At 35.6% G+C, this 25,674-nt stretch overlaps 2 protein-coding genes across 4 annotated transcripts in view; one reads left to right on the top strand and one right to left on the bottom strand.

Annotated features, from left to right (window-relative positions):
* PCOLCE2 (procollagen C-endopeptidase enhancer 2) overlaps positions 1–4,201 on the top strand; it is a 55,122-nt gene extending 50,921 nt beyond the window's left edge. The window contains exons 8-9 of the mRNA XM_081300721.1: positions 1,009–1,176; positions 3,623–4,201. Of these exons, the coding sequence (XP_081156847.1) occupies positions 1,009–1,176; positions 3,623–3,753 (299 nt within the window). The 3' untranslated portion in view covers positions 3,754–4,201. The remainder of the gene's footprint in view (positions 1–1,008; positions 1,177–3,622) is intronic.
* An 8,198-nt stretch (positions 4,202–12,399) lies between these two features.
* Positions 12,400–25,674, bottom strand: part of TRPC1 (transient receptor potential cation channel subfamily C member 1) — a 104,465-nt gene continuing 91,190 nt past the window's right edge. For all 3 annotated transcript variants that reach the window (XM_081302419.1, XM_081302417.1, XM_081302418.1), the window contains 4 exons: positions 18,393–18,568; positions 16,552–16,753; positions 16,044–16,238; positions 12,400–14,262 (listed from right to left, as the gene is read on the bottom strand). In XM_081302419.1, the coding sequence (XP_081158545.1) occupies positions 14,035–14,262; positions 16,044–16,238; positions 16,552–16,753; positions 18,393–18,568 (801 nt within the window). In that variant the 3' untranslated portion in view covers positions 12,400–14,034. The remainder of the gene's footprint in view (positions 14,263–16,043; positions 16,239–16,551; positions 16,754–18,392; positions 18,569–25,674) is intronic.

Below are 25,674 nucleotides of genomic sequence, written 5' to 3'. Positions count from 1 at the left end.
GTTGTTAGTTGTCACAAGAGCTGGGGAGTGCTACTATTTTGTTTTGTTTTTTCTCTGGGCAGTGGACAGCTGGTAAAAACATCACTGGCTACAAGCCCTACACCTCAAGGAATTGTCCCCTTAACTCCTAAAATGCCAACTGCATCCCCTCAAGAAAGTCAGCATCTTTGTATGGCTCATAAGAGAGACTTTCCACTTGAATCACAATGGAAAAATGGAGTTCTACATAATGAAAAGCAACTGACTTTTGCTAGATTTTTGTTGTTGTTATTTTGACTTTATTTTTGTTTTGTTTTTCTAAAATATATTTATTTTTTAGTTGTAATTGAACACAATGCCTTTATTTTATTTATTTTTATGTGGTGCTGAGGATCGAACCCAGGGCCTCAAACTTGCTAGGCGAGCGCTCTACCACTGAGCCACAACCCCAGTCCCTTGTTTCATTTTTAAAGCAAGAAAAAAGTTATCCTTCAGTTCTATACTTTGACCATTAACTGAGATAAACAGGGTGAATAAGAAAGAAAATATGAAAGACCCAGATAAAAACAGATTTACTGATTAGTTTGAGGACAGAGGACAGTTGTGGGGAGGCATGGTAGATGTCACCCACAGACACATCCTACCCCAACCTCCTAGTATGGTGTCCTCTAAACAGTCAGGGTCTTGTTGAGCATTCACAGGCAGAAGCTGTGAGCCTGTCCTTTATTTGGAAATTGATCTACATGTTGGAAGGAATATTTTAAAGAGTCCCCATCTCATCAATAGACTGCTGTGTGGCAAGTGTTTGGGTTTCTCTCCTAGCTGCCAACATCTAACAACCAGGGTAGCATTACGTGACCCTTTTTTACCACCTAAACTTTGGTGGCAAATACACAGAATCCAGTTTGAGAGTTCAGCGAGGGCCCATTCTTTTAACATTAAAATGTCACATTTCTGAACCTTAGAAGAATGCAAAACTACTTTTAGTTCTGCTTGCTTTTGCCTTCAGTGTCGTGTTTCCTTCCGCAGTATTAGCCGGCACCGTCATCACCACCGTCACTCGAGGTGGGAGTTTGCATGCCACAGTCTCAATCATCAACATCTACAAAGAGGGAAGTCTGGCAATCCAGCAGGCCGGCAAGAACATGAGCGCCAAGGTCATCGTGGTCTGCAAGCAGTGCCCGCTGCTCAGAAGAGGTGAGAAGAGAGAGAAGCGCTAGGCTTCCATCCAGGGCGCTCAGAGGCAGAGAAGGAAAGGAGAGAGCCTCTCTGAGCAAGTCATGGATCTTTCCAGCCCTGGCTGGTGGAGGGAAGTAAAATCAGGGCTAATATATGCCCACATCTGGTAGAAAAGGAAGCCTGTGGAGTCAAGGCAGAATTGGACTATAATCCTAGTCCTTACAACTTGGGGGAGAAGAATAGGTGATGGAAATAAGGAGTGAGTCCCAGAAGCATCTGAATTTGATTGAACAAAGAACAGATATGAAGGCAGTAGTTCAGGAGAGAGAGATTAATTTAGACTTTTGCACTTCAGGTGCCAATACTACATTAAGAGGGAAAAGTCTAGCCAGCCATAGGAAATGCAGAATTGAACTTCAGAAGAGACAAGTATATTTGGGCTAGAATAAAGATCTGGGAATCATTTGCATAGATAGGACCATTAAATGCACGGAGAGGAATGAATTTGTTGAGAGAGATTATGGAAAAGGAAAAGTTACACCAGAGGCAGAGGCACATGACTTTAAAGACTTTAAACCAACTTAAATACTAGTTCTTTAATTTATAAATAATATGTTTCACAGTTTAGAATTTTAAAAAAATAAATAGGGGTATAAGATAAAAAGTGAGACCCCTCCCTTTTCCCCAGAGGTACTATAAAAATTTCCTCACAGAAAGCTTTATCCATATAAAGCATGGGCCCCCATGCTTAGATGAATGACATCCTATGTACATTTTCTACTGCAGCTTTTCCCCACAGAAAGTGAATGGCCTTAGTCTAGACCTGTATTAGCCAGCCACACCAATGTATAAAAAAAAAAATAGTATAACAAATAGTACTTCCTTAAGTACTTTTTAATATCTATTTTTTGCAAGCTAAGTCCTTTCTTCAGTCTTGTCACATACTTTTACCACAATTAAACCACCCCTCAGTGCTGTGCCCCCCCCCCCCACAATATTCACTTCAGGTAAGCCTCATTCTGTGTTCAGATTGTTCAGAAGAGGCAGGAGGCTGGCAGCCCCGTGTTGAGTTGACATCTGCAGAAAAAACAGCAAAGGCTCTGTAAAGAATATTTCTTGCCAGAACTGCCTAATGCACAAGTAATGTGCAGATAATGCACAATAGCTTCTTTATGGTCTCCTAATGCTGCTGGCAGTCTAGCCTTGAGGTGGCATCCACCTGCCCAGCCTACCAAGTTATATATTTCTCTTTTTTCTTTTTCTTTCTCTCTTTTTCTTTTTTCTTTTTTTCTTTTTTTTTTTTTGTACCAGGAATTGAACTCAGGGGCACTGGACCACTGAGCCACATCCCCAGCCCCATTTTGTATTTTATTTAAAGACAGAGTCTCACTGAGTTGCATAGCATCTCACTGAAGCTGGCTTTGAACTTGAAATCCTCCTGCCTCAGCCTTATATTTCTCTTTTGATATATAGGGGACAAGAGTGGAATAAAAGAAGGAGGGAATCGGCCCCTCCTGATGACACTTTTCCATAGCACTATAAATCGTTAAGAGTTCAGCTGAAGCACCTCAGCTGAGCCCCCAGTCTCCACTTAACTGAGCCAAACTCATCAATGTATTAAAGAATAGGATCACAAATAATAGCACTTTTTAGTACCTATTTTTTTGCCAGGCACTGTCTGAATGCAAGAAGCATGTGAATCATCTGTGCTCTCAAGAAGTTGACATGGCAGATTCATGTTTGACCCCAACAGAAGAGAGTGGGTCACTAGTTGCCAGTTGCCAGAGAAATCCAGACAGACACATTATGGGACTATGAGAGGCCACCTGAAGAAGACCCATCAAGAAACATGGGAAAATTAACAAGGAGAGAAATGAATTACAGTAGATGGGGTAGAGAGAGAAGATGGGAGGGGAGGGGAGGGGGGATAGTAGGGGATAGGAAAGGTAGCAGAATACAACAATTACTAATAGGGCATTATGTAAAAATGTGGATGTGTAACCGACGTGATTCTGCAATCTGCATTTGGGGTAAAATTGGGGGTTCATAACCCACTTCAATCTAATGTATGAAATATGATATGTCAAGAGCTTTGTAATGTTGTGAGCAACCAATAAAAAAAAAAAGAAACATTCGAGGCCCTTGAGAAAGAGGAAGCTTTCATGTTAATAGTATATCATTCATAGTGGGTATCAGGGAACTAACCAGGCCTGCAGCTCCACAGGGTGGAAGATGACTGGGTCTCACTGTTTCATACAGGGTCCTTGTGTTAGCAGAGCTGGAAGATATTACTATTGAATCTAGACTTTTGCTAATGAGAGTATTAAGCCAGATTTTATCCTAGAAGGTAATAAAGGTGTATCATGTACAGGAAAGAACTTTATCCAGAGGTAAGTTTTAGTCTAAATTTAGACTAAGAACACAGATAAGGAAAACTATTTATTTGTATATTTTTTTTCTTTAGGTCTAAATTACATTATTATGGGCCAAGTGGGTGAAGATGGGCGAGGCAAAATCATGCCAAACAGCTTTATCATGATGTTCAAGACCAAGAATCAGAAGCTTCTGAATGCCTTAAAAAACAAGCAATGTTAACAGTGAACTGCATCTACTTAAACTGCACTCTGTCGTTGCCTTTGAAAGATCTGTTTTCCCTAAGTAGCAAACACACACACACACAGCCATACATTTAATCGAGCATTCTGAAAGATTGGACTGACTGACTCTTCACATGACGTAGGTGTGAGGCCTCCGAAGCTGCTGCTGGGAGTTCAGAGCCTGCACTAGGAAGCAGAGATCTGAGAACCTGCCAACTTGGTGCGGTGACAGGAAGCTACGGGCATCAAGCATTGACAGCTTGGAGCAGTTTGTTTATGCATCTCTGTAAAAGGATATTTGAGAATTGAGTTGTGTGAGGATACAAAAAAGATTTTATAAGTGCAATATTTATAGTGATATTTGTTTTATCTTCAAGCATTTGCTGAAGTGTTACATTCTTCTCTTGCATTTTTAAATCAAAGCTTAATAAAACATGTAAAAATGATTACACAGCAGCCATTAAAGTTGTTCTTAAAAAAGTGGGACACCATTAAAAGTATACCCTCTTCTAGCAGTAAGAATATTCTTTACATATAAGGTTGTCTTTGTGTCATTTTGTTAAAATATTTAAGCATTCCAAAAATTTCAGGGACTCGATGGACAAATAATGTCGGTAGACTCTAATTTCTCTCTGCAGAAGCAGAAAATATTAGATAGAGCTAGAATGGTGTCCCTCAGAGCTAGTCCAAACTCTTTCATCCTGTAATTGAAACAGAAGCTCAGGTGAAGCTCGTGACTTGCCCAGAGGGTACATCTCCTGAGAGACACCGCAATCATCTTGGAGTCTGAATTTCAGACCCAGTGCCCTCACTGTCACTGGAAGAGGCTCTCCCTACACAGCAGAAAGCCCCTTTGCCCTGATTTGAAGAATTAGGTAAAAAATTCTAGTACTTAGGCTAGTATTTGCTAGCATAAATAATTGGCCTTTTACAGAGCTTGAACTTAGAAATAAACCTGATGCTCCTTACCTGTTCATCCCAGTTAGCTGGATCAGGCTGTACCAGCTAAGATACATTCTGCCATCACTTTTTAAAAAATTTTTCTTAGTTGTTGATGGATGTTTATTTTATTTATTTATATGTGGTGCTGAGAATTGAACCCAGTGCCTCTCACATACTAGCCAAGCGCTCTACCACTGAGCCACAACCCCAGCCTCTGCTATTGCTTTTTAATAAAAATCTATTTTCACTCAGCAGGGGAGAACTGGGAAGGGCCTCCCATAAATCACACAGATGCTTAAAGTGTAGCCTTACCTGTAGTGGGTGTGACAACCAGCCTTCCAGGAAGGGTGCTGGTCAGGGTATGGAGGTGGGGACAGTCATGTCTTATCCAAGAGAGTAGAAAGAGCATTGGGCATGAACAAAGACTTGGGTCACAAAGTCTCCCATGGTAGAAACAAAGTTTTAGAAATAAGGAAAAATATTATTTTGGGTGAAAAACAATTCCCAGCCCTGGGGTAAAGGACATTTAAATGATAGCAAAATATAAGTTAAAAAGAAGAATCCCTGTTTTAGCAGAGGAGTGAGCAGAAGTAAGTAATAACTATGAACTGGCTGGCAGGGTTGGAAATCATTCCTAAGCTCTCACACTGAGGTGCCCATCTATTCCTGACTCACCAGCCAAGGAAATGGATGAACTAGAGGACCCAGCGGTTGCGAGGGCCACCTTCTAGAAAGGCACCTCATCCAGCCAGGATGTAACATGAACTCCAATGGATTCCAGCCTTCCTTTTGAGAATACCTGTTAGTTCCTTTCAGAATACTTGCTAGAGGACTTCGGAGTAATTACTTAAGATTCTGTATTCTCTTCCATCTTCACAGGATCTTTGCACTGATGCATCACAGGATCTGCTTCCTACATCACCAGTGAGACTGCCTTAGGTTTCTGATTGGGACTGGAGGTGTAGTAGGGTAAAAACTTAGAAAAGTCATCCAAACTTTATTCCCTTGACATCTTTGACACAGACTTAGAACTGCTTAGGGAGTCGTGACAAATAGTATGGCCCTGGTATTATTGTGTTAGCTTTTTATCTCTGTGACCAAAATACCTGACAAGAACAACTTAGAGGAGGAAAGTTTATTTTGGCTCCCAGTTTCAGAGGTTTAGTCCATGGTCTGCTGAGTCCATTGCTCTGGGCCTGATGTGAGGTAGAACATCATGGCAGGAGGGCATGGTGGAGGAAACCTGCTCAGCTCATGGCAGACAGAAGACAGGGTGAGCAAGGAGCCAGGGACAAAATATGAATTCCCAAGAGCATGCCTCCAGTGACAGACCTTCTCCAGCCACACCTGTCCATGGTTAGCATCCAGTATAGTAGTCCTTTTGTTAATCCATCAGACGAATTAACCTGATTATGTTATAGTTCTCATATCCAATCATTTCACCTCTGAACAATGTCTCTCACCCTTATAGACAAACCTTGACACTTGTCTTTTGATGCAATTACTCAAAACAGAGATCATCAAGCTGAATAGTCAAGTTGTTTTCTGATCCAACATCCATTCTATAACTTTTGTTATGAAATCATTTATTTTGTCTGCACTTCAATTTCCTTAGTTTTAAATTGAGGAAATGAAACTGGTATGAATGTGAAATGATAAATTCTGGTATTTTCTTTAAGGAATTCATTTTAATTTTTTATTTGTGTGTTATAATTACACATAATAGTGCGATCCATTGTGATATATCTGTATATGCACATACCATAATTGGTCAATACAATTCCTCAAGCATCTCCTCTTTCCCTCTCATCTTTCTCCCCAGTCTTCTTCCTCTTCTGGTCTCCCTTATTTTTTTAATATTTATTTTTTAGTTGTAGTTGGAAACAATATATTTTATTTATTTTTATGTGGTGCTGAGGATCGAACCCAGGGCCTTGCATATGCTAGGCAAGTGTTCTACTGCTAAGCCACAATCCCAGCCCCTCCCTTCTATTTTTATGAGATCCTTTTTCTCTCTAGTTTCCACATATGGGAGAAAACATATGACTTTTGACTTTCTAAATCTGACTTATTTCACTTAACATTTATGTACTCCAATTCCAAAAACATGGGTCATTTCACAAATTTGCATATCAACCTTGCACAGGAGCCATGCTAATCTTCTCTGTATTGTTCCAATTTTAGTATATTTATATAAATACCTACATATAAAGAATGAATAGGTGACCATACTGATTTTATCACAAAACATTTCAGATTTATAAATAATACTAATGTGTTTTAAAAGGGTCTTGATAGCTCCATTTTCATCCTTTTGCATCAATTTGATTCCTAATATAAGGATCCAGCAAATTCCCCAAGTCTTTCAACATTAGTTGAAAAGTTTACCTTTTCCCCCCTTCATGTAGGGCAGTGCTACCAATATCCAGTGAGACTTTCTGGACTACTGAAATGATGTAAACTAATGATAAAAATCTTTTTTAAAGAAACGTGTAAGTAAAAGTTATTAATCAGAAAGCTCTCATGTGACTTAAGTAACATTAATTAGAAACTACTTTTGCTTGAATTCATGGGTTTATTTATGCAAGTGCAAAAAAATCTGTGATAAAGTAAATCAGATTAGCAAACATTAAAATTTATTTTGCCTAAGTGTTCTAAATCCCTTATATAGAGAGAGAGAAGGAGAAAAATATTAATTTAGAACTTTGATAACTTAAATATTTACATTAACATATTTAGGATAATCAGAAAAGATTATAGAGTATTGAATTTTAAAACTAGTAGAAGGAAAAAAAAGAAAACCTTAATGAAAGTGAAATAAGGAAAACTGCAAGAAAACATGATGGTAGCAATACAAATGTATCAGTAATTTTAATAAAAATAGTTAAACACAAAAGTAAAAAGTCAAAGGCAGACTAGATTAGGGAGGGAAAAGTCCAACAATAACCTATTTGAAGGAGACTTCTAAAACAAAAACTGAGAGGAAAAGGATAGAAAAAAACTTTATGAGGAAAACATTAATACTAGAAAACAATAGATTTAAAGGCATTATTAAAGACGGTTATAAAGAGACACAACAATTCTAAACCCGAATGTAGCTAATAACATCCTTTAAAACATCTGATATTATATAAATGGAAAATATCAAGTTCATCAACATAGTGGAGGATTTTAACATTTCTCTCAGTAATTGACAGGTTTAAGAGAAAAACAGTAAGGATATAGAAGTTTGGTTTGGAGCCAGAGTTATGCATAAAATGACAGATTTACTTAGCAAACATAAAGAATAATACCAAAAGCACATTACACTTCAGAACATATGGAACAATTTCAAAACTTGCCCATCTGCTGTATCATGAAACAAATCCCAACAAATTTCAAAGGTCTAGTATCATGAAGATAACTTTCAACAACACTGAAGAATTAGAATCAACCCAAAGTAAACAATAATAACAGAAAACCCAAGAAAAACTCTTTACTAGACATTCATAAATGTGCTTTTATTTTTTAAAATATTTTTATTAGTTATTGATGGACCTTTATTTATTTAATTGCTTATATGTGGCGCTGAGAATTGAACTCAGTGCCTCATGCATGCTAGGCAAGTGCTCTACCAATGAGCCACAACTCCAGCCCATAAATGTGTTTTTACATAACCCATGTGAAAAAGAAAACAAAATGTAAAATAAATTACTAAAGACTGAACAGTAACAGAAATACTGCATTTTAAAAATATGTGGAATGCAGCTTAAAGAGCCCTTTAAATTTATCAGGAAGTTAGTAAATGAACAACAGAATAAAATTATTTTTCTATTGTAGTGTTGGGGATTGAACCCAGGCAGGCTAAACCCAGCCTACAATGAACCTATAAACAGTAGAGAGAAATAAACATAGATCATAGACTAGTATTATTATTCAGTGGAGTGTCTGGAAACCTTCTGTTTGCTCCTCTGTAAAATAAGAAAGATGAATTGGATCTTTCTGAGATCCCTTAGGGTCTCAACATACATCCATGTCCTTTGTATCCCAGATTATACAGGTTAAAAAGTAGTGTAGAAATAAAACTAACTAGTGGGCTGGGGATATAGCTCAGTTGGTAAAGTGCTTGCCTAGCATGCCCAAGACCCTGGGTTCAATCTCTAGCACCAAATAAAATAAAATAAAATTAACCATTCTCTCTATTTTGAGCACTTTGGTCCCTCCTTAGACTGGCTCATTATTTTCTGAAGCTAACTCCTCCTTTCCTGTTTATTTACTATCTCACTGTTCATCTTCTCTCGCTCACCCATCTTGGTGGTCTGTTTGTTTTTTGTAGATGGACACAATACCTTTGTTACTTATTTATTTAGTGGCTTAGTTAGTTATTTATTTTAATTGGTGCTGAGGGTGAAATCCAGTGCCTCACACTCGATAGGTAAGCACTCTATCACTGAACCCCAGCCCCAGCCCCATCTTGGTGGTTTCTTGATCCTTGTCATAAAATTAAGTCTTTAATAAACTAGTGTTTTAGAAAAGCAGGGTCTAGACAACTTGTAAGTTTAATTTTCCAACCCAGATGAACTTAAAAATTAATTCAAAATAGCAACGCTTTCAGATACATTTTACCCAACCAAGTAAAATGAGTTCAGGATCTCAAGTCAGTCATTATATAACCTTGAACAAATTATTTAAAATGCCAATTTACCCATCTATTAAATTAGTAGAAGTAGATGATCTAAATTTTCTTCCAGTCTAATTTGAGGACCATTAGTGCACACAATTTTAAGTATATTACCCCTAGAATATTTACACATATAAATAATACATACATAAATAATGCCTCAATTTTCTTTCAACCACTCTGTGCCTTCCAACATTAACATGCTACAGAAGCTGAGCATACTGGAGAGAATAAGAGAATGTTCTTTCCATGCTTAGTTTACCTTTACAGCTTTAAGAAGAAAAAAGAAAAATCTGCAATAAAACAAATATTATAGAAAATATGGTGATTTTTTGCAATTTCCACTGAAATATTTAATGGGGAAAATGAGTTTTAAAATATGGAGCTGAATTACCTCGCAGAATTTGTTCAATTTCTGAATGAGTTACCGAGGCAACCTGTGCATATTTCTCAAAATTCTTTTGAAATAGCTTTTGAAAGTTTTAATATTTTCCAATGAGAATAATTTTGCCCAAAATTAAAGGATGGATTAAATAAAAAATTTTAATGGAAAAACGGGGAGAGAGAGATATCCAGATTCTTGGTAACCAGATGAAGAAAATGGAGCTTACCTGTAATTTATTTGATTGGCTGGGATGGTTCTTTTTTAAATTTACATTTACCTCCCCCACAAACCTGCTGTTTTACCTCTTGTGTTACTGTAATTTAATTGGCATTAGAAATATCTCTTTCTTAAAGATGGTTATTTTTAAAACATGTAACTTAGCACATAAAATATTTCCTAATTTTTGTGTGGTATATCTGAAATGTTTATTTCAAAATGCAGGTAGGAGGAGCAGGAGGGGAAAAGACAATATCAAGCTATCAAATGAAAGAGAAATACTTTACGGGAAATTCTTCTAAGTATATCTTCCAGAAATAGTATGTTTATGAAAGGGGCAGTAATGCCTGAAAGCTAACAAATTAACTCACAAAGGAAAAATTCAGAGCAGCCATTATTCCTGACGATATTAATATTTCCTTAGTGTGATTCTGAATAATTAGACCCAGTTGGTTTACTCCCCAGGGCCTAGCACCTCAGTCTATTTGGTAGTTCACAAATATATTTTTTTGAGAAAAATAATTTAAAACAGTCTAAGGAATCAAAAAAAGCTTCCTTTATCACTAAGATATTTTATTTATTAGTAATGAGATAAAGGACATTTCCAGTTTTATCATTTTTCTAGAAAGACCAACAATGATCAGTAGTTGGTTATGTGTGTCCCTCAACCAATTAATAATAACCTCTAGTTGCTTCTAGGAATAATGTTAATATGAATGAAATGAAATCTGAAAACATTACTATCTGATCAAACATACTGGTCTTCATTGGGGGTAGCATAGGAGGTAGAATCTCAATCTGTTCTTTCAGTTATTAACATATAATAAGATTGCTGAGAGAAACTATAAAATCTATAAAACACTGCTGAGAGAAACTAAGGAAGGCCTAAATAAAGAGAGATGTATCATGTTCATGAACTAGAGAACAACATTGTTAAAATGTCAATTCTTCCCAAAGTGAGTAGATTCAATACAATCCAGTCAGAATACTGACAGGAATATACATACACATATATATGTATATATGTGTAGCGATTGAGAAATTCCTTTTTTTTGTTCTTAAAAATCAGAGACCCTAGATACAAAAATAATTTTTAAAATGTACTGCATGTGACCATTTATTATTGTAGTTTGTCCCTTGGTGTTGCTAGTGATGGGTACTGACTTATATATTCAGTTTTCTTTTGGAGTAGTGATGAATTATAAGATTCCACAGTATTTTCTTATCTCTTGAATATGTTGTAGCGCTATATTTTATATTTTCTCATCAGATTTATTGCATACAATCTTCTTTCCACCAGACCTTGGTAGCCAAGGTTTTATCTTTTATAGTATGTACTGTTGCAGAATTACACAGTATGTAACCTTTGTAACTGGTTTCCTTCACTTACTTTTAAAATTCATGCATGTTATTACATGTCAGTAGTTTGTCCCTGTGGTGGCACTATAATGTATTAACCTACCTAGGCCTAATTATGTTTCCCAGAATTCACTTCCTTATATGCTTCTAGTTAGGGTGGGCCACAAGAGACATCTTAGTGTGACATCTGCACAGCAGAGGTAAAGCAGTACCTATTCTGTTCTTTATGTGGACACTTCTATAACTCAGACATGTGGTACCCTCCCTGCTAGCTTACCTCACTGATGTGGGCAGCAGCCAGGCTTACCAATGTTCCATTTTTCCTTGGATCCTACTTCATCTCTACTTCCTGAACCAATTGTGTTTTAGCAACACACTTCCAAAGGCAGGGAGCAAAGGGCAACAGTTCTCTTATGGGATACCACTTCATAAGGCTAGAGACAAGAGTACTGCCATGGCGTGTCAATCCACCTTCATGGGTACCAGCTTGTCATCACTCCCTCATTTATATCTGTCTATCCTTCCTACCTGCCAACCCCATGAACTTCCAGCTCCAGCATTAGATGCAAAACACAGCCTCACCAAGACTGCTTATCAACTCCAAATAAACAGACCACTACACAAACATGCCTGCAAGTATCCTAGAAGTTCTGCTTCTCTGACTGAGACGATTCCTTTTCACTGTTGAGTAAATTTCCATTGTGTGTACATACAATTTTTAAAATTCATTCATGGTTGATGAACATCTAGTTGTTTTCCATTTGGGCAATAGAAGCTTTGAATAAAGCTTCTATGAACATTCACATACAGGTCCTTCTGTGGACATATGGTATTCATCAATATAAGAGGAAACAGCTAACAGAATCAAATGTGATTACCACTAGAGACGGGAAGGGGTACAAGGAACATCTAAGGTTGATATTTTTGCATTTGAGTACTTTGTTACAATGACTTTTAAAAACCAACATTACTGAATTGTACATTCTAAAAAGATAAATCTTATGGTATGGGAATTATATATCAATTTTAAAAAGTATATAATAGAATAGACAGACTCTGTCAATTTGTGATTTAATGTCAAGTTTTATTCACCATTTTTCTTATAATATACTCATTCAAAATATACCTCATAAGTAACTCATGCATGCAGTAGGCACTCTATAAATATTTTAATTTAATAATTAGATGTTTTTTAGAATGACTAAAAATCCTGATGTAAAATCCCAATTGGGAAGTGCATAATCCCATCATAGACAAAATATAACTTTACAATAAACATTTTTATAAGAATTTGCCCCAAAGAGGGAACACTTAAAATTTGGAAAAAAATAAAAATTAAAAAGTAAAGGAAACATAACACTGACATATTTAGACAATGATCCCTGGATCGGTGGTGCTTATAGACCAAGAGCTACCTGCACCCTGTGGCCTTAAGACCATCTGACATTCAGTTAAGCAGAGAATTATATACCTTATACCTTCTTAACTGGAAATGCTGCAAGAATATATAAGCTATAGCCTATGAAAAAATTCTACCTACGTCCCTCATGTGAACACAGAAAATATAATATACATTTTATAATGTATATTATAAAATTAAATATACATTTTATTCTTAAATTAAAAAAAAACAAGGCTTTTCATCTTAAGCAGCAAGAATGATCCACAAATAAGCATGAAGTCACTTTAATAGAAGCTGTGTTAAATTCTGTGGAAAATACTTTGGGAGATAAGCTCAAGAATCTTAATTCAAATATAAAACAAATCCTTTCATTAAAGGGTCATCCACTGTTTTACAAAACCAAAAGGCTATGACTACACATGATAAAGATGTATCTTTATTTTATGATTATTTACTCTGGCTTGGAAAAAATTATAGCACTATCATGGTAAAGAAAAATTAAAAGCACCCAAATGACCAGGGAAGTAACTATGCAAACTTATAAATACCCTATGGCTAAAAAATAAAAATGTCTATTTTTCAAAAATGACATAATTCTATAAAAATCTGAATAGACTACACAATACATGGAAATATATATGTATATGATACTATTAAGTGAAAAAAATAAAATTAAAAATATAAAATGATTATAACCATGTAAAAGTAAATATATTACAATAACAAAAACTGAAGTGAATTTAAATTGACAGACATAAATAGATTTAAATATTCATTATGGTTTTTTCTTCGTTGCTTAAGATTATAATAAAATAAAAAAAATAGACTATTATTTTAGATAAAATTCTATTGCTAAACAATAAATACCGGACTATATTTGTGAACTAAAACAGAGGTTTTAAAAACCATAATGTTTATATTTCAAGTGTATCTTATGGTAGGAGATAAATAAGCTCACATTTGCTGACCTTTACTTTTTACAAAACCTTCTGAGCAATGTGTATATTTATACTCCTCTTACTCATAAAAAGAATGACATTTTAAAGCACTGTCCAATTAAGAAAACCAAATAGCATGCTAATTAAAATCTATCTACTCAATGTGTTTTGCTCCTGCAAAAAGCCACTGACAGGTTTTAAAAAACTAATTCTATATACATATATTACATAACACATATTTATGCTATAAATATTTTAAAGGATGGCTTTTACATAATTATTTCAATATATATCTTATTAATTTAATTGCAAGTTATGTAAATACAGTCTTTCAAATTCGTTATTGAAAATTATTCTCTACAAGATTTAGAAAATGGTTAATTTCTTGGATAAAACATAGCATATTTAGAAGTCCGAAAGCCAAGCAAATCTCTTATTTCATTTCGGAATTTTGACAGATCTTGGCGCAGTTCATTTAGATTTTCCACAGTTGCCTGATCTGTACTTTGCATCTTCTGTCTCATGGAAGTCAAGTAACGATGTACTAAGCAGCACATCACTTTTTGATAGTTTTCATCTCTCTTTTGTTTCAAATTTCTCCATTCCTTCAAAACATAAAATAATACGATAACCAATGATATGCAGGAAAAATATATATATAACTATTTACAGTGATGGGGATGGAACACAGAGCTTTGTACATGTTAGGCAAGCACTCTACAACTGAAGTGTACCCCCAGTTCCAGAAACAATGTTTAAATGAGATAAATTTTTAAAAAATGGTACACAGAGCTTTTAATGTTTAAAAGATGACAGTTTTGCCATAAAGTGGTACAAAATAATGTTCAACACTTGTTTAAAACAAATATAGACTGCATTTCTGTTTTATTTACTCATCACTATGCAAACTTGGTTTAAAAAATGGCATTAGGAATATTAAATTTAGAGCAGAATTTAGTGAACTATGACCCAAAGTCCAAAATGTGGCCTCATTCCTGTTTTTTATAGTATGTGACCTAAGAATGGTTTGTACAAATGAACATTTGCAATTAATTTTATGATAGGCAGCTCTCTAATCTTGAACTTTAAGTAGAATTTTATCCTTACCAAAAGGAATCACATTCTTAGTACTCATGTATTACAAAGATTATTACTCAATTATTGTCATATTTTGTATTTCACCAATAAAGATTGATGGGAATTTTTTTCTCTCTTGTCATATTACTACTTACATAATATCTTTAATTTTGTTTTGGCTTGCAAATGTGAAATATTTACTCTCTAGCTTTTTACTGGAAAATTCGGCAACATCCTGGTTTATAAGAAACATGTACTATATTATTGATGTATTGAATAACTTTCAAGAAGAATCAAATAGCAACATAGAAGTTTGAGCAATTGTCAATCTCAGATGTTTCTTTTTTAAAAATATTTATTTTTTAGGTGTAGACGGACAGAACATAATGTCTTTATTTTTATGTGGTGCTGAGGATCAAACCCGGGTCCCACCTGTGCTAGGTGAGTGCTCTGCTGCTGAGCCACAATCCCAGTCCTGTTTCTTTTTTAAAAAAATATTTTTTTAGTTTTTGACAGACCATTATTTTATTTATATGCAGTGCTGAGAATCGAACCCAGTGCCTCATACATGCCAGGCAAGTGCACTACCACTGAGCCACAGTGTCAGCCCTATCAGATGTTTCTTAAAGAATGAATATGCAAGTCAATACATGAGCTGCCTCTATTAGTCATTTTTTATCTACGGTGAAAGAATAAGTATTCTGAATTATTTTCCATATTTTCAAACTGTAAGATGAGATTTCACATGCTGGGAAAATTTGAAAACTAAAGAAATCTTGCTTCTATCTCTCACTCTCAAATATTTACTAAATCCTTCCTTCATGTTAGATACTATATTGTGCATTAGGGATACAATAGTGGATAAAACAAACTAGTCATAGGCCCTCAGGAACTCACATATTTAGGTTTTAATGCATGGATGGTGGAAGGAGACCCTCATTGTTATATGAAATACATATATGAAGATGTGAGAAAAAAAAAGAATAGCGCTACCTTAGATTAGGTAGAGAGAAGTGATGGGAGGGGAAGGGAGGGGTTGGGGAGATAGGAAGGATAATAGAATGAAACAGACATTATTATTACTGTGTGTATATATGTGACTGCATGACCAATGTGATTCTGCAACCTGTATACTCAGAAAAATGAGATATTGTATCCCATGTGATTCAAATGTATGATATGTCAAGGTCATTATACTGTCATGAGTAACTAATTAAAACAAATTTAAAAAATACTCAAAAAAAAGAAACATCCAATATTAGGGATTGCTACAACTTCTTTGCTGCAAATCAAACTTCTAATTTCTTACCTTTAAACTGTTTTGCCGTTTGACCTTGCCTTTTGATGTATGAGAGCAAATCCACTTACTGAGGCTACTAATCAGATAACAAATAGTCTTTGGAGAAGGAATGATGTTGAAAGGTGGTGGTAATGTACACTTGTCATCAAAGTAGCTAAGCCACAACTTTGCTCGAGCAAATTTCCATTCTTTGTCTTCATGATTCTATAGGAAGAAAATGAAAAGCAATATAGAGTGTGTGCATGCGTGCGCGCGCACACACACTCACACACACACACACACAGAGGCAGGCAGGAGAGGGTGAGGGACACATTCTTTAAAACTGTCTAAATGTTTCCACATCATGTAGACAAAAAATTGGTCTAAGGTTTGCAACTGTTATAAATTACATTTTAAATTTCTATATTTAATTTTTTAATGATACTATTTCTTAATTCTTATAATTTTTGTTTACTTTATTGCACACATTTAGTATGATCTGAAGAGAATATAAAGTTTTAAAAGAAAGAACACTTACTGCTATCAATTGAAAGCTTTTATGAAGCATTGCTACCAGCAGTTTCGTAAGCACAATCACAACTACAACATTGTATGTACCAACAATAACGGCTCCAACAAAGGACTGCAACTCTTCTCCATAGCTAAATCTTGTGACAAAGATTGCCACATGTGCTAAGGAAAAAATATACCAGAACAAAGCAAAGCAAGTGCCAATGAACCTGTAAAGACAATTACATTTCTGTTTAAAAGGAAATTAAACAAATTGGCAAAAATGAATAACAAAAGTATACAAAACATACATTAATAATCCTTGCATAACACTTTATAGTTATAAAGTTATAACACTAAATGAGGTTGATTTCCATAGTACAGGTATGTCTTATTTTTTAAATTTATTTTTAGTTGTAGATAATAGCTTTATTTTATTTATTTATTTTTATGTGGTTCTGAGGATCGAACCCAGTACCTCACACGAGTGAGGCAAGCATTCCACCACTGAGCTACACCCCCAGTCCCAGGTATGTCTTATTTTAAACAAGGACATGGACTTAAAGGAAGATAAATGATTCCTCCTTGTTTAATCATTTGCAGCCTGTCTAGTCTCCACACAGCAGCCTATTTGATACTTAGTCAGATTTTGCTAGCATTCTGCTAAAACCTTCAACTGTTGTTCACTCTCAATACTCGAATCCTAACAAGGGCCAACAAGGTCCCTCCCACCTTGTCCCTATTACTTTGAGATCTCATTACCAGCAACTCTCCCACGGAGGCACCACATTCCATCCACACTGACCATGCCAGCCCTGCTTCAATTGCTAGGCATTTCCTTTGCTGTTCCCTCTGTCTGCGAATGCTCTTCTGCCAGACTACTCCATGGCATCTTTACCAACTTTATTTCTGTACTTGATTATCATCTCTTCTGGGGTACTTTGTAGCCCCTATCAAATCTCTCTTACGTGCGTATATACGTATATACTAGCATATAGTATGTACTCAATGAACACATATTCATTAATCATGTTCTTTAAATAAGAGGACACCCAATGTAACAAATTGTTGTTATGTAACAGGAATACACAAATGTGGAATACTATACCTTTTCTTTATTATTTTATTTAAGAAATAAGGTAAGAGCTGGGCATGGTAGTTGCACGCCTATACTTGCCAACGGCTTGGGAGGCTGAGGCAGAAGGATGGAGAGTTCAAAGCCAGCCTCAGCAACTTAGCAAGGCCCTAGGCAACTTGGTGAGACCCTATCTCTAAAATATAAAAAAAGGGCTGGGAATGTGGCTCAGTTGTTAAGCAACCCTCAGTTCAATCCCAGTACCAAAAATAAAAAATAAAAAAAAGAGGGGGGCAAGGTATTCTGTCTACCTCATGGCTGGTTGTTTCACTCCTTATGATTCATTAGAGTTGAAGAAAACCTTGTTCATAAGTTCCAATGATTCACAATTCTAACGACCTCTTAAGAAGTGTTGAAAAAGTGAGAGAGTATATATGGTTGTAACAATGATTGGGGATTGCAATTGACATTGAATCCTTGGAGAATAGAGATGCTGACCACCTTGCACATATGGCTGACAAAGAACTGCCCCCAAATGCTAAGAATGTACAAAATGCCAAGAGCTGCTGTGTTAGGTAGGGTGCAGTACAGAAGATAGGTGTAGCAACTTGGATCTACTAATTAGATTCTCTATGTAAAATGACTACAAATGATTCATGAAAAATGAGAATGTGTTAAAGTTTATAAAAAGGAATTTCGTAAAGAAAAATTTAAGCCTTATTTTTATAGCCTCTAATTCACATTGAACACAACAGAGAGAAATATATTTACTAAAAATTCCAAAATACACTCACGAATGGAAGGTATCATTGCTTTGCTGTTCACAGAAGATGCCCACACAGTCTTTCTGCTCTTTTGGAGTATAGCCTTTATCATAGAGCTGTGTCAGTCCAATTGTGAAAGAAAACAAAACAAGAAGGAACATTCCGAGAAATTTTCCAAAATCTTGTAACATCTGTCCCATTGAAATCTGTGGAATGTATTACATAGATGTTTATTAAAATTACCAGAGAAACTAGATATTAAATATTGAATTACCCAGCAATAATAACAAGAAGACAAACACATGATCCTCAAGCCATCTCTTTTATTTCATCTGGTTGAGATATTCCAGCAATTTGAAAACATAAAAAATCCAGCTGTCTAACAAAAAGCCATTCTAATCATGACAACACCGCAAGTGTTGGATGATACAGTCCCTGAATCTGGAACAGGTCTGCAGAGGGCGCTGTTTCTATGGAGGTAGGGGTACAGGCAAGGAAAGTTTTTAAAGGCCTAATTTGAAGGGATATAAGGAATGTGCCCTAATGAAATCCAAAAGGAAATAAGCACTTCTATTTATAGGGCTTCTTAAAGTTTGCAAATATAAAATCATTAGGACACAAAGTATTTCATCTGATTTTTGCAACCAATTCTAATCCAATTCCTAAAGAATCTTCCTCCCTCAGGTCTGCAGTGATCTCTTTTTGCTGAAGGGATCAACTTACTTTACTTTGGTTCCGTTTTAAGAAAGCATGTGTGTAAGCCAAATGGGAGTGTCCACCATTAATAATGAATATTAAATAAATATCTTTTGTAATTAACACACATATAGGGCATCTGGAAGGTTTTTTTTTCCTTTTAATTGTAGTTGTAGATGGACAGCATACCTTTATTATATTTGTTTTATTTTTAAGTGGTACTAAGGATCGAACCTAGTGCCTCACACATGCTAGGCAGGCCCTCTGCCACTGAGCTACAGCCCCAGCCCCATCTGGAAGTTTTAATCAAGCCTAATTTCATTGTCCTTCAACGTATGGGGATAAGGTACTTTCAATAAATCTTAGTGTCTAAATTGAAATTACAAATTTCAGAAAGCAATTTTAGTTTTTTCTTTTTTTGGTACTGGGAATTGAATCCAGGGGCACTCAACTACTAAGCCACTCCCCAGCCCTATTTTGTATTTTATTTAGAGACAGGGTTTCACTGAGTTGCTTGGGGCCTCTTTGTTGCTGAGGCTGGCTTTGAATTTGTGGTCCTCCCGCCTCAGCCTCCAAAGCTGATGGGATTACAGGCATGCGCCACTGTACCCAGCTGATGGTAATTTTTTGACCCAGCAATTCTACCCCTAGGAAAGTAGCCAATAGGAAGTAAAAAAGATGCATGTACACACAATGACTTTCAATGCAGTATTGTTAGAGGTAGCATTAGAATTAGAACATTCCAAATATTGCTTTTAAGAGAAGGAAGAACAACATGTGCTGGCATAAAAAGTTACCTATAAAACACTAATTCAAAAAATATAGTTTATTAACATTTTGTAGATACATAAACAAAAGTCCCACTACTATCTTTTTAAAGGACATATAAGGCTATGGTTTAATATGCACAGGAAATTTCTGGAAGTTTACCCAACACATTGTTAACAATGTCCATGAAAGGTAGGACTACAGGTATAGAAAAAAGGCAGACTCTCACTTTATATTCCTTTGAGTTTTCTTTACTATATGCTTTTGTTACCTTTAAGACAAAAACACTAGTGTTTAAGTATAACCTTTCATAAAATTTAAGTAAATGTATTTAATAAACCAGATCTAGCTTCAAATAAAATTTCTAATCAACCCAAACCTGTCAACATAGCACATGCCCCCTTGCCAATGATACAAAATGGCTGCCACAGACAAGTGGCCAAGCTCTTCCAGTCTACTAAAATGAGCAAACTAAGCAGAATTTTTAGGCTCACCACAAGCTAGTAATCCAGATTCCGCAACAGTGACTACGTCATGTGTTGCTTTTCAAAGCACGCTTCCTTCACTTGGCTCCCTTGCAAAATTCTGACAGAAGTAGGGATTGTTTAGAATTGTAATATCAGCTCAAAAGTTTTGAGAAAGAGAAGAAATATATTTTCCTCTTAAATGTACTAATTAATGACAGCTTTATTGAGTCACCTTGAAAAAGAAAAACATTCATCCAGATTGTGAGTGCTCAGAATAAATCCATACCATACTGATAGAGACCTTAGTAACTTTTAAAACTATATACATACATTTAAAATATTTTTAAAAAAATATCTTTATTTTTATGTGGTGCTGAGAATCAAACCCAGTGCCTCACGCTTGCCAAGCAAGTGCGCTACCACTTGAGCCACATCCCAGCCCCGAGACTTTAGTAACTTATGCCAGTAAGAATACAGTAACTGCTTTTGATAACTATAGAAAAGAGTACCCTTGAAGAAACTTTAGACACTGTAAGCTTATAGGTAAATAGGGTTTTCCAAGAGCAATCATATATGATGATATAATTTTAATTTTTAAAACAGGGAAAAGAAGTTTCAATTTAACATAACAAAGTTTTAAAGAATAAGTGTAATCAATTTCATTATAAAGGTGAACAATACTGAATGAGAATTCCATAGATTTCATGACTTTTAAAAAGCATATTAGTTCTTGTATACCAAAGTAGTACAGTGGATATCACCTAGGTGAATATTGGCTTGAAGACACTAAACAACCATGTGAGAGGCAAACATAAAAAACAGGAAATGTATTTTAGACTGAGAAAGATTACAAGGGTTATGCATTTGTAAATGTGATAATCATGCTTTTACAATATTTCCTTATTTAAAAACTACTTGACACTTTTGAGGAATATAAAATTTTTAAAACAAAAAAGGAAAGATAATTACAACTTCAATACTAAAATAAAAGGAGTTAATACTAGTATATATAGGAGACTGAGGAAGGAGGATCACTTGAGTTCAGGAGTTCAAGGGCAGCCTGAGACCCCATCTCAAAACAAATAAAAACAAAAAGAATTTTATGAAAATTAGAGCAAACTACTGAGTTAATGTAACTTTAGATAGCATCAAATGCTACTCAAGTGATGAAACCCTGTATTTTTATATTGATTGTGCACCATAAGACAAACACCACATGTGAAAAAAGAAAGAAATACTGAAGTATTATAAGGATCACATCTTTTGATCTTTTAACACTATTTCTGGAGACTTATCCATAGGAAATAATTTAATGGAGGCAAAAAACTTCATATATACAGCATTATGTAGAACTACAAAAATGAGCTAAATTCCTTGAATTATAAAGGTTGATATCATTAGGGTTCACATAAAAAATATATCATTAGTTCATTAAATTATAAAAGTAGCTGACAAAGGGAAGCAATAATAATGACAACTTCTAGTCATTCTCCTTCCAGTTTTTCCAGAATAAAGCCATAATTATCTGTCTAAAATTTCTATCTACTCAATCTACCCATGTTCAAAATTCTTTGTGTAAGTAATAATATTTAAAATTCCTGACACAGAGATCCTCAGAATCCAGCCCAGTCTCTCTTTTTCAGCTTCAGCTCCATAACTCCACAGGTCTACGCATGATGGACATTCTGTACATGTACACCACACCTGATGCCTCCACACTTCTGCACAGTACTCTCCTCTTCTTTGCCAGGGAAGCTTTCTATCCCTTCAAGGCTAATATTGAAGGCCACATCCTCTCCAGAGCCTTTCTGATTCCCTTCAGATCCTTTCTCAGTCATGCTCCCAAAGGAACTCTGTTATTTCTAACACAGTGTTTTTTACTTTATACTAACATTTGTGTGTGTGTCTCCTTCACCAGTGTTTAGGGGCAAGCACCAAATAAGCTCCAGAGCCTGGCATATTAATTAAAATGTTGAACACATAACTATCTTTCATATGCCTTTTATTTAACTCTTTATAGTTTTTCAAGAGCTATCACGTATTTCTCAAGGTGAGAAACACAGAATTATCTCTACTGTTCCAAATGACAAAACTAAAGCTCAGAGAGATTGACTCAATTGCTCAGGGAAATACAACTAACAGATGGCAGAATGGGTTCTTGCTTCTAACTCCTTGCAAGCACTTTTCTAAAACATTACTTTGTGGATTTATCTTAGCTCTCCCATTACAAGTTTGGGGTTAGGTACAATTGGGAAGGATTTAGTTCTCACATAATAGTTCCCGCACACCAAGAATTGTTGAATTAATATGTGAATGAATATCCAACAAAGATGTAATTGTTAGTTAATTTGGTTAATTAACACCAAGTTCTTCTAACACTGTATACTTGCCTTAGTTCCTGATCTAGAAATAGGATACAAGGGGTCGCCAAAGGTTGCATCAGACTCACCTATTTAATCAGTATCTCTAAGGGCAAGGCCTGAGAACCCAGGTTCAACACACTCCCCAGGTGGTTCTGCAACCTGCCAGTTTAAGAGCCTCTGGACTGACTACATGAGCTCCATCTCTGACATTTTATGCTTCTTAAAAGAATATTCACCTCCAAGTATAACCTCAAAAGCAAAGCACCTGAAATAGCTCTTAATTCATTAGAAACAGCAATTTATATTATATAAACTATTAAATTAAATCTGATAATTATCCAGTAAGTCCAAATAACTCACTAGGAATAAATATGCATACACAATATTAACCTTCCAAAATTCTTGGATTATTTCTCAAGCCTTCCATAGTCATCTACTATAAAAGGAATAGAAGAATGGATCAGTCATTTATGGAAAGCCAACAATGTGTCAGGTACTCTGCTGTACATGCTATATACACCAACCCATTTAATCCTCACAATAAAACACATATAGGAACTGAGGCTCACCGAGATTAGGCAACAGTGGATCATGGAGCAAGACTGTGAATTAAACCGTCAGAATCCAAGGGGTATTCACCTACTTTAATATTAGTAACCCCAATAATTAGACCAAACAGAAAAGCAAAACTTTAGGTGAAAGCACTTTGTTGAAGCCCAAGGAAGCACGCACAAACCTTTAAGGGCCTCTCTCCTTCAGTTTCATTTGCGAATCACTACCACCTTAGAACTGCTCCTTGCCTGAATCCACTGCATTGGGGACCCTCCTCAGAGCATGCTAATCAACAAATGAGGGCATTTAGTTGAACTGTCTGTGACTGCATGATATGGGAGACATTCCTAGGAAAGAAATATTTCTATTTTGGGGAAAGAAATGGTCCTCTTTATCCTTGAAGAAGTTGAAAAGGAAGTTTGAGAAGGAAAGGGATTAATACTTGAGAAAGTTTATAAATAACCCCCCCCCTTAGTTTTTCTAGATGTGAGGCCTGCAGGAGTGAGATCAAGGCAGCCTGGAAAAGAAGCTGGAGGGGAAGATGTGTTGCTTTTGTAAGGGTTGGTTGTCACAGCACTGAGGACAAGGAGATGACATTTTAATGGGAAGGGGAGAAAAGGAAGAGGAAGGGAAAGAAGACCAGCTGACCTTATGACTGTCAATTAACTACCCAATCTTATCAAGTTGGATGATAAAGGATCAAAGTAGCAGGTTTCTCTTTGGATAGATCATGAACTCTATCAAGAGCTCCTTGAACAGCAGGAATAAAACTCATAAGGGACTGCTTTCTCTGAAAGTCTTGCTTCTCTCTCTTATCCTTCTGGACCACATTCCACCCTACCTCCTGCCAAATTCTGTTAGAACCTTCTCACTACTTGGCACCTGCAGCTGTCTTCAAAATAATTATATAGAAAATGATTGCAGCAGAGAGATTTATGAATCTAAGTACACTCATTTCAGGATTTTTATCTTTCTGGGACTACATGTAATATTAAAATACATCCACTTTCAGTGAATTTATTTGCAAAGAAAATTTTAGTTTGCTATAGGATTAAATTTCTATTTTAAAGACTACTACAGCAGCTGCTAAACTCACTGTAGCTACTATTTCTTGAGCATTTGGTGTAGGCCAAGTACTGTTTGCACAGATGGTGTTTCCTCCCCCCTCCATCTATTTAAAATAATGAAAAGAGAAAGAAAGGGAGAATGAAAAATAAGAACGGAACCAATGCCACCATAATGTTGACATTTTGGGAGGGGGTACCAGGGATTAAACCACTGAGCCACATTCCCAGCCCTTTTTGTATTTTATTTAGAGACAGGTTCTTACTAAACATACAAAACAAAGATGTTGTGTCCACCGAGAACTAAAAAATAAATATTAAAAAAAAGCGATTCATTTGAAACATGTAGATAAACTAGGAAAGACTTTTGAAAAAAATATATAATAATGCATGGTTACAGATGTTACTACACAATAAAATTTAAGGACTATTATTCTGTAGTACTGAAAACACTGTGAGGCAATTTAGCAAGTGGTTAAGAACATTGGCTTCAGGGCTGGGGATCCAGCTCTGTTTAGCATGTGTAAGGCCTTGGGTTCAGTTTCCTGGGTTAAAAACAAAAAATCATTGGTTCTGAAGTCAAATCAGCTGGGCTGGAATTCCAGTTCTGTTCCTTACCAGCTCTGTGTGACCTTCTACAAGTATTTAATGTCTCTATGCCTCAGTTTCTTCCTTTGTAAAATGAAAATAAAAGAGTCTGCCTGAGAATTGTTGTGAGAATGAAATGAAGTAATAAATGTAAATAAGGATCTTAGATCTGTTTCTGGCACACAAGGGCTCAATAAATATTTGCTGCTATTATTACTATTATCATAATTATTTACAGATTCTACCTTCATGTTTTTTTTTCTTAAAAACGTAAATATTACTGAGTTATGTCCAAATGTGGTTCTTATATCTGCTAAAATGTAGTAGTAGTATCCTTCATAAAAACAGTAGAGTCAACTCCAGGTTGGCCTCTGGTCAGAGAGATCCAGTTCAAGTCTTTTGACTCTACCGCTTACTAATTGTGTAAACAATCTGGAAGATGAAGAGTGAACCTAGAGAATGGGAGAAAATCTCTGATAGCTACTCTTCTAACAGAAGATTAATATCTAAAATGTATAAAGAACTCAAAAACACTTAACACCAAAAAAATAAATAACTTAATTCCTCTAGACCTTAGGTTCTCCAAATGTTAAATGTAAATACAATAACAAGAATAACATGGATTGTGATGAGCCTTAATTAGGTGAAAAACACTTTGCACAGTGCCTGGCCCACAAAACATAAATGGGCAAAGGAACTGAACAGGCACTTCACAGAAGAAATAGGAATGGCCATCATATATATTAAAAATGTTCAACATCAATAGCAATAAGGGAAATGAAAATCAAAACTACACTGAGCTGGGTGCCGAGGC

Source organism: Spermophilus citellus (assembly GCF_964194105.1).
Source record: "Spermophilus citellus genome assembly, chromosome: 7".
Classification (NCBI taxonomy): Eukaryota; Metazoa; Chordata; class Mammalia; order Rodentia; family Sciuridae; genus Spermophilus; species Spermophilus citellus.
Note: the sequence above shows the minus strand (reverse complement) of the source record. Positions and strands in the feature narration are given on the sequence as shown.